Source organism: Pinus tabuliformis, chromosome 2_2, assembly GCF_031772625.1.
Source record: "Pinus tabuliformis cultivar Carrire ecotype Pingquan chromosome 2_2, CPIR1, whole genome shotgun sequence".
Classification (NCBI taxonomy): Eukaryota; Viridiplantae; Streptophyta; class Pinopsida; order Pinales; family Pinaceae; genus Pinus; species Pinus tabuliformis.
In genome coordinates, this window is record NC_142300.1 from 557,634,314 (window position 1) to 557,644,968 (window position 10,655).

The 10,655-nt window shown below is 37.4% G+C and overlaps 1 protein-coding gene across 1 annotated transcript; it reads left to right on the top strand.

Annotated features, from left to right (window-relative positions):
* The first annotated feature begins 1,600 nt into the window (after positions 1–1,600).
* Positions 1,601–1,993, top strand: LOC149193859 (uncharacterized). The gene has a single exon (XM_089407462.1). The coding sequence runs from the start codon at positions 1,601–1,603 to the stop codon at positions 1,991–1,993; it is 393 nt and encodes a 130-aa protein (XP_089263588.1).
* Positions 1,994–10,655: the final 8,662 nt, after the last annotated feature.

The following is a 10,655-nucleotide window of genomic DNA, read 5'->3' on the forward strand; positions in this document are numbered from 1 at the left end:
CAGAGAGAAGAACACAATAATTAACATACACAAACCATAGGAGTTGTTGCTCATCTCTATTGATCACATAAAACTTGATTCTTATATTTTTTGGACTAGCTGCTCGCCCAAAATAACTCAACATGCACACACACTCTAAAGTCGACTTTTCCCAAAATATAACTTAACCCAAACTCACTGGACTTGACTCTCCTAAATTTAACCAACTCTAACATGCTGGGATAATTACAATTTCTAACATATATAACTTCAAATAGAATTTAAACTTTTACAAGTTTCAATTTAAACTTTTACAACTTTGATTTACATGAATATATTGTCATTCTATCAAATAAAATGCCATTTGTTATCATGTAAGCACTCTTCTATTTCAAAATCAACTCATTCACACTCTCCAACAACATTGCTATTCACTGAACACCTAATAACATCACCATCAATACCCAAGATGGGTGCAATTCAAATTATACAAATTTTAAAAAATAACATTTACGTGAATTTTATCAATGACAGTTTGGGTAATAGTTTGTCTTTTTTAGACATAAAGAAATAGGTTAATGGACCAAGACCCAAAAGCATCCGCTAGGAGTGAAAGCAAAGCATGCCCATACAAACCATTATAAAAAGATATTGCGAAAGTATAAGACCATTAATGTTTTCCAAGTGTGCCACGGTCGGTCAATGATCTATGTACTTTGGAAAACAAATCAGGTTGATAAAAATGGGCCAGTCAATGATCTATGTGCTACCCGGGACCGCGTTCCTGTTGGTCGGTACACGGTTGAATTTTTTGGATACATAGCTGAATTTGTTTCAGCAAATATGACCTATGGATTATTCAAATTCGCTGTTGCATACATACACGTCTCTGCTATGATTGTAAGCAAACGAGGGAGAATCGAACCGGCTTTTGCACACATACACGTCTCTGCTATGATTGGAAGGAAGCAAGCCAAGGAGTTTCCAACTTTCCACTCATAGGAACTCTTTTTTCAAAGCCTTTAGCAGGAAGCAATTAGCCAGGATTTTTGACACCCCTGTAATTGCTTTAGACTATTAATGGAAGGAGAAAGTCTCTTTCGTTTGAAAAAGATGCCATTTGCTACACGCGTAATGATTTGCTCGAGCCACCTGTTGGAAAGCTTACTCATACATCTTTCCGCAATCCCGTGGAAATATTGGCGAGAAGTCCAATGATGGCTCATGGTTGAAATGCTTGTCCACCAATGCCACTCCTTCGTTCCACGGTTTTGTAGGTATGCCCGTCGTTTCAACATTGTGAAGACAATTTGCTGCCGCCATTCGCGCCGACTTTCTGTTTTTCGAGAACACCTGAGAGGTCCACAGGTACGTTTCGGCTTATTCATGCGACACCGAAACTTCCCAAGGTCGAGAGAACCGGTTTCTAGTGGGGACGTATCAATTCAAAGAAAAAGGGCGGTGAGCAGTTTATTGTCAGTCAATGCAATAATCGTTAATGACGCAGCAAATTGTAAGGAACATAAAGTCAAGTCATTAAAGGCGAAAGAAGCTTATAAATGGGCACCCTTCAGGTAGTCTCCAGTTAAAGAAAGCACTTCAACTCGGTTTATCTCTTATAATGTCGTCCAACAAAAGTTCGCAGGCTCGATCTTCCGGGGCACCGAATGGTGGCCCCCCTCAGAAAGTCATTTCTTCTCTGCACTCTTCTCCTGCCAATCCGCAAAAGGGCGGGAGAGCATGTATGTGTTCACCCACAAGTCATCCGGGTTCCTTCCGTTGCAGTCTTCATAGAAAGTGTAATACCGCTTCCTCTGCACATTCTCAGCTAAATGCCAGGAAGTCTTCAATGCTGAATTCTCTGGCCACGTTTGGCAGTGCAGAAAGAGAATGGGTGAGAAGAGCCCTCGCTGTTTTCATACGCCCCTCTAGGCACCACATGCATCAGAGAACGTCTTTCCAGCAACGGCCAAGCAGGCTCCGCCATATGACTAGGGCTGAAGACGTTTGTTGATCAATGTCCAGCTGGCTCCACCATATTAGGGCACGGATACATATAATGCTCCATGTAAATCTATTTTGTCTAATCATATTTTTTTCGCATCTCCATAAGTGTAAGAACGAGATTTTTCAATTTTTTGCCCAATTATATTTGGGTCTTATTTGAGATTTTTACGAACATCTAGGCTTCTTATTTGGGTCTTTTGCTCAAACTCCTTAATGGCCTCTCAAATACATCAAAATTTATCTTTGCAAATCGTACTAGAACGCAGCACAGAGATTAAACCCTAAACATAAGTGTGGGTACAAAAAACCAACGGATTTTAAACAATAGACCTGAAGTGTGTACTCCACTCAGTGTGGAAGACCAAATGTGGGGTGGAAATTCATTAAAGTTAAAAATGGAGTATACCTTGACATCTTCAATGGACTGAAGCTTTTTTGGTAAAACCATAATTCGTAACTCTCTGAAATTCGTTTTCACTCCCGGGCTGTGAAAGGAAAACATATAGGAGATCCCGCTATGAGAAGAAAACGATCTCTGAAATCTCGTTTTCACTCCCCCGCCCATTTTCTGTTTTTCAAGAACAGCTGAGAGGTCCACACGTAATTTCGGAGTTAAATATTAATTTAATTTAACTTTCAAAAATGTAATTTTGGAGTTAAATATTGGTAAATTGACTTTTACATTTTTGAAAGTAGATAGTGTTTATTTAAAAAAAACTGGGTTTTCATTAAATTTTTAAATTTAATTGAGACTTTTTAGAGTGTAGAATATAGTTTTAGTTCCAAAATATTAATGTCAAAGTTTCAAGAATGTAATTTTGGAGATAAATATTGGTAAATTCACTTTTACATTTTGAAAGTAGACGGTGTTAGTTTTAAAATTTGATTATGTATTTCCCATTGCATTTTAAAAATTAAAGTTTAAAATTGTGAAATTTTATATTAATATATATAAAATAAAAGTTTATTATTTTTTTAAAGTTTAGTAGGATTTTTCATTAATTTATTTGTAAAAACAAGTTAAAAATATTAGGTGGCCTCAACTTGTCTAGTGAGAAAGTAAGTATGTTAGCTATCAGAACTCATTATAAGTCATCCTAAATTTGAGGTTCTTAAGTCTGTCACACTCGGCCTTGTAGGCTTGAATGTCTATAAACCAGTTCACCTTTAACATGCTAAGATAAGTATTGTTAACCGACATATACATTATCAAAAGTAACAAAAAAACTGCTTGCTACTATTCATTAGAGGACTCCACCGGAGTTGGGTCCTTAGCATTTGAACCTTGTAATTCAAATTGTGGAAGGCACAGAATGTGCTTCTCAATACAACCAAGACGAACATTTTGTTTCTGAATCTGAAATTGAACAAGCTAGAATTCTTTCTGAATTTCCTAGAACTCGAGATCATATTTAATGGAACCTGTAGAGTTCATAATAGTTCGAGCTACTATACTCTTCATCAGCCAATAAAGATGCATTGCTTGTTTACACTGAGTGAGCCTGCTTCGGGTATGACCTCGGTTAGGGACCAATAAATTCCAATCCTTCATCTACACTTCATGCTCAACCAACTGGTTGAGGTCTGCCTCCCAAGCTACAATCATCTGCCTCACCTGCTCGGGAGTGCCTTTAGTATACGCTTGAGTCGTTGCTTTGATATGTTGGGCATCCATTTTGTGACCACTCTGCCTCGACAGTTGCAACGAGGAGGCTCCTCTCCCACCCCAATACCCAATCTTTCTACTACACCCCTGAGTGCCCTTAGTATACGCTTGAGTCGTTGCTTTGATATGTTGGGCATCCATTTTGTGACCACTCTGCCTCGACAGTTGCAATGAGGAGGCTCCTCTCCCACCCCAATACCTAATCTTTCTACTACACCCCTGACCCCTAGTTCCCAACGGACCCACACCTAGAGATGGCCAAGCCATATCTGTCAACCTCCACTTGACCACAATATACTCGTCCACCCAAACAACCATCCCTCGATCGAACAAAGACCAGCAGCACGCAAGCTGAGCGGTCTCCCAATTAATTAGACCTGGCACATAAATATGACAAGAGCAGAAAGAAAATGACATTAGGCCTAGGCCATATAGGATCATACTAGGTCGAGAGGGCCAACCACCAATGACACTTTTCTCCAATCACTGACACCTTGTGCTCAGACATCGCTCGTGATAGAAAGGAACCAAGGAGCGTTTGTCTCCACAAAAGGGAAGAGCTATAGATCGACTCCTCAAACCCATTCCCATATAGAAACACACCAAAACAATATAAAACCAGAAACGACAAGATAAAGGAGATTTTCAAAAGCTCCCCCATCCAATCATAGAAACAACCATCCCATTAGATGGGTATTCCTTCCAGAAAAGATAAGTAACCAAAATTGTTCAATACATTTCCATTCGAAGCAGTAAAATACCATATAATACGGACATCGGCATAGAAACAACAAATTCAAGATAAAATTTAGCCACAAAAACATGCTCGCATGACGAACAGACAATTCTAAGTTGCACAGTCACCCAATTGCAGGAAGGGTCTACTCTCTTGTATGCAACATTCAGAATTATAGTTTGTTGCAAATGGGGAGGGCTGAAAAGAAATAGAATATACCCAGTTACGATCGTCATGAGACTGAAACATTTGCTCTCCCACAGACAAAGCCTCCCTACCGAGCTTGCCACCAGAAAGAGACACAAATACCTTCGTTTAACGCTTTAAACCACATGATACCACAGAGAGAGTGCATGGAATGGGCTGCATGCCTTCACCACCTGGAGATTAAACGTGCGGCGATGATTTACTCCCACCTTAAACTCTCACGTGACCTACCTCCTCACCAACTTGTTCACACATACCATGTACTGGAAGGAGCGGCCCTTACGCATTACCTCCCATCTTATCACCTTTAACAAAGGTCCCAAGAGGGACTATGAACTGGCATACACCCTGATCAAGGAAAATAAAGGGTTTTTTTCCAAAAGAATTATCAAAGAGTTCTATATTATAGATTATTTTTAATATATATAATTCACAACTTTTAAAAGAATTGATGTGCATTTTATGGATTATTTTTAGTATATATTACTCAAAGATTTTGAATGATTTTACACATCACTTATGATGATGATGATAATGGCTATCAACCTCAAATGAGATTTATATGCTCTATGAAATCTTAAGAAGATAATAGATTAATTAGAATGCTTTAAATTTTATTTCTATGATCATAAAGAAATGAGAAAAGCAAAGTTTCGTAATGTGACAAATATTTTGAAAACTAGCTCAAATGTGAGTATAAGATGGACAATCTAAGAGAAAGTGTTTTTTATCTTCAACCCTCCTTTGAAGGCACATGTGGCAAACTCTTCATCTCATGGTGTTTTGAGAATTGACTAACACCAAGTTTCACTATGAAGCTCAGGAGAACTAGTTCTAATCTTGGCAATGTTCATTTTATTCTTAACACTAGTCAAGATAGAGATATAATTTTGGTCTTTGAGGTTGGGGATCACCTCCTTATAATATCGCAGTTCACTTTTTTCATATAGCTCTTTATTTCCACACAATTTCTCCTTTTCGAAGTAATAGTATGTTAATTTTATCTTAATTATATAAGATGATCTCCTATTTTATGCACCAATGGTCCAACCAAGACTAGGCATTTTTATTCCATCCTCACTTGAGTCGAAAGTGGGTTTTTTGCCTAGATTTAAATGCAATTTAGAAAAATATTTGGCATATATGTATAGATTAATCTCATGAGAATTAGTTCTAATCTTGGCAATGTTCATTTTCTTCTTAACACTAGTTAAGATAGAGAGAGAATTTTGGTTTTTGGGATTGGGATTGATCACCTCCTTATAATATCGTAGTTTCCTTTTCTCGTTTAGCTCCTTATTTCCCCACATTTTTTATTTTTGAAGTAATAATATGTTTGATATTATCTTAATTCTACAAGATGATCCCCTCTTTTATTCCCCATTGGTCCAGCCAAGACTAGGCATCCTTATGCCACCCTCGAGTTGAAGGTGGGCTTTTGCTTAGATTTAGATGCAATTTTAGAAGAAGAAAAAAATTGGCATACATGTGCAAATTATTCTTATACATAATACACCTACTCATACTCATGTTTTCAATGGGGAAAATTTTTGTTTCAGTCACAAGGATAGGGTAGGGACTATTTCCTTTAATCTTAAAGTTGTAATTTATATATTGTTTCTGCATTTGTTCAATCTTCCTCCATGACTCTTTGGATATACTGCAACCCCAAAACTCACATCCATATAAAATAACAAGAGTGACAAGAGTCTTCGATGGGAAAAAAAACTGTCTTTTAGAAGTTTAGTATGGAAGCCTATCTCATGTCCCTAGGTGTAGATGTTTGGAGCTCTGTATTAGTTAATTATGCTATACTGACATCAACCCCTCTTATAGATGTAGAAGGTAAAAAGGTCTATGAGAAAAATTCAAAGGCCAAGAATTCCATTCTCTTTGGTCTTAGTCAATTTGAACTACTAAAGGTAATGCTCTATAAGTCAGTTAAGAAAGTATGGTACAAAATTAATAAGAGTCTCAAAAGATATGAGAAAGTTAAGCAAGCCAAGCTTCAAACCTTCAAAATGAGATTCAAGGAATTAAGGATGAATGAAGAAGAAAGTATAACAAAATATTTTCTTAGAGTTGATGAAGTAATAGAAATGATTAGAGGACTTGGTGAAGATCTCAAAGAGGAAGTAATCATTCAAAAGGTTTTGAGATACATTCCTATGAGATTCAATGCCAAAATATGAGGCATCGAGGACATGATAAACTTGAAGAATCTCACAATGGACCAACTACATGGAACTCTCACAACCTATGTGATGAGAATAGGAAAGGAGAAGACTGAACCGAAGGAGGCAAAATTTAAAGTGTATAAGAAGACTACGGTGAAAAAATATCACCAAGAATGTTCCTTTTATGAATTTGATCAAGAGCTGGCTCATTTTTCCAAAAATGTAAACTTAGTTTAGGTAAGTATAAGGGCAATCTAAGCTTCAAATGTTTTGATTGTTGAAGGGTTTGGAATTTTACGTCCAACTAGTTTCCATATAAATAAAAGCTAGAAAAGGATAAGGATGAGAAACCCAGAGACAGAGCTCGAAAATATCAAAAGAAGAAATCCTTAAAGAAGGAGGGGCTCTCCTCCAAAGGGGATAGTTCTACATCAGAAGTAAACCCCAAATATTCTTCAAAAGGTGAGCCCAATGAACGCTTACTCATGGCACTCGAAACTAACTCTAAATCCAAGAATGAGTCAGACCATGAGGAAGAAGATGAAGGAGTAGTGTATCTTGAAGGGGAGCTCGTCATTTCTCTTGATGAATTAAAGAATGCAAGAAAGAAGAACAAACAAATAAAAAGAAGTTGTTGTAAGTGCATAGTTGATCAAAGTTGACAACATTTAACATTCTTGTTAGGTGACCAAAGTTGCGCCTAGGGACTAGTTTTGTGATTTTTTCATGTGTTAAATTACCAAGGCCCTAAGGGCTTATTGCAATAAAAACACCAAGTTTTTATAATGAAAACCACTAAGGGCCTAACTCTGTGGGTGTATAAAGCTTGAATGGCTCAACAATTATTTTAATGAACCATTTTACCCCATGTGCCATACTTGGCGGTTATACTGAATTTAGTTGTCCACCATCCGTGAAGTCTAAACAAGTATGAATGGGTCGGTAGTTGGTTTGGAGTGCAGGTTGTATTAGAAAATTCCTCCATTTGAATTGAGGGCTTGCTAAAAGTTGTAGCTATTGTCGGGAGATGTAAACATCCATGAAAAGGAATTAAGGTTAGCATGGTTTAAATACACATACTTCTTTTATTGAAACAACTCAAGAAAATTGGAGACCCTATCAAATGTTATTTTCTATACAAAATCGGAGTAGACTCATAGTCCCAAAAAGGTGTGGAAATACACATTACACTATGAACCATACAAAAATTAAATGAAGCATGTCCTTCAAGCGTACTGAGTAAATGCATTACATAGTCAATATTCAAGTCAGACATGGAGAACAATTTGAATCATCAAGGGGAACCATACTGTGTAACTAAATTTTGTTGATCATTGTGTTATGTTTAGTTGAGGTGCTCAGATTCAAATTAATACAATCTCTCGATGACAGTCACAAAAATTAAGGCTAACCTACATTGTGTATGCGTGAGAGTTGTTCTATGTGTGAGAGATGATTGTGAGCATGGGGAGATGAGAGCACAATGAGTAAGAGGGAGCAATATGCAATGAGAATATATACTTGAGTGGTTGTGTGAATTTGTTGATACTGAATAGAGGAGAGCATAGTGTGCAAAAAATATGTAGAAGCAGTAATGAGGGTAGCTAAATGTATGTATTCATAGCATGGTTGAAGGAGCTATAGAGGAAAGAAAACAAGGTCATTTTTGTTTTTCATGTAATAGAAGTATACCATTTTTCTTATTCTGAAAATTGTATGAAAATGAGGACATTTGGCTCAAGCAGGTTGGGGCCTACAATTATAAGAGGCTAGAGCCTCCAAGAAATTTGTGGTTTGTTGATTTGAAGGGGGTAGTGGCCTCTTATGAGTGGGTTCTCACAAAAAAATGATGTAATCAAATTTGGTGCCTTGATTATCATCATAACACAAAATGAGCTTAGGTGGTTTTCTCTCGGAAGGGTTTCCACATAAAACATCATGCTCCAATATGTATGAATGATGGTATCTCATGTTTTGTTTGAATATATGCAATTTAAATTTTAAAATGCTCATTAAAAATTGCTAAAATTGTTAATTATTGATTGACCCCCGCCACCCGTCCCCCCTCCCCCCTCTCAATATCTCTTTATTCCAACAGTTACATTGACATGATCAACATTAAAATTAAAAATTAAAAAATAATAATTATATATAAGTTTGAGTTAGTCATTTGATGGATTTACGGTTTACAAGTCCATGGTATTACATATCCCATGGTATTTGTTATGATAAACGCTATTTAAAGGCATGAAATAATCCATTATGAAATGAAATGGTTCCAGCTTAGATCCATCTTAACTCCGGACTTGATCTCTTGGAATTCTTGATAATTAAAATCTAAACTTGCAGTCTGGATAGGATTTTTTTGGGCCTCTATTTCTTTCCTTCTTGTTGGAGGAATGTCGACATGTTTCTCAATCTTCTCCAGCCTCTGGGCTACCCTCATATTCTTGTGCACGTATTCTAGCTAGTGGAGAATGTCCATATGGGCTTCATGCAAGTACAACAAGGTTCGCCCCAATAGAAACTTCATTTACCAGTACAATCCATATTTTTCATGTACTGGTTGAATCGAGCCCTTGTGTGACTTGTGTCCAAGATCCAATTGACCCATTTAGTTCAAAATTCAGTGTGAGAGAGGGAGATCCCATGAGAAGAGGCTTCACCCTTTGTTTAAGAGAGTTCTTGAATATGGGAAGCAGAAAACTTCCTGTAGTAAGAGGCAAAGTCCTCTATAAGATGATGCACGCGTGTCTAACCCTGATGGGCCTTCTCTTAATAGTAAGCACACCACCCTTCCACCCTGATGGGCCTTTTCGTGGCATGGATGACTAAGATATTGAAGTCCTGAACTGAAATGTGTTACACACCATTTGAGAAGTCCACTTAAGGTCTAAGAATTCCACAAGCTGCAAGGGCTAAGGATAAAAAAATGAATGGCACGGGTGTCATCGAAGATAAAATCCCCACCTGCCTAACTAGGATGAATACAAAAATTCCGCAACCTTCGACTCTTTTGTTCTGACCCACGAACTTACTTGAGTACCACTAACTACACCTAGTTGGCACTAAAATAAAAACCAATCATGAACAAGAGACCCGAATCAACCATTGGGCATTAGAGTTGTCAATATATACTAGACAATAAACTCCCAACCACTAGAGAATTATCCACCACCCAACTGCAGACAGATGATCCCTCCTCCGAGAGGACCAAAGGAGAATCAAAATATAGCCAAAGGGAGTGAATAAAACCCATACTAATAGCTTCTAGGGAAATGAACCTTCTTTACAATGTTTATATGTATATTTCTCAGTCCTATTTCACCTGTGAGGGGTGCTACAACCGTGTCAATCTCTACCATTTACTTTTTCTTACTCATTTGGAAGGTCAGATAAGAATCAATGCCTCTTAATTTTGTTAAAAAGTTTAAAACATATGGCCACTCGGGTTAAAGCCAGGATAGACCCATGTTCACATTTTATTTATCATAAACATTTGATAAACTTATTAATTGAAAAACAGCTAATGAAGGCCAGGAGAACATGGGATCATTTTATATTTTGGGGAGGGTTTCAACCCCCACCTACTAAATCTAAAAGAGATTGGAAAAAGGGCACTAAGAAGGAATCCAAACAAGTCAAACAACCTAAAACAAGAACCTCGTGTCAAAGAACTTCTTTTGTAAAAACAAGAAGTCAAAAAATGGTAGAGAAGACCTCTCCTCATGTTCCTCAATTACCTAAATTTGTACACTGGAAGGAGTAAAAGGCTCAGAAAGGCACAACAAACACCTCCTCCCACTGAAAACCTTCGCACTGAAAGGCTACCTACATGAAGCCAGTCACTAGAGAAAACTAAAGGAAGGATGACTAAGCCCCA

Bases quoted from the DNA above. Each gene is read 5' to 3' on its own strand.
- LOC149193859 (XM_089407462.1), top strand. From the start codon at position 1,601: ATGTCGTCCAACAAAAGTTCGCAGGCTCGATCTTCCGGGGCACCGAAT.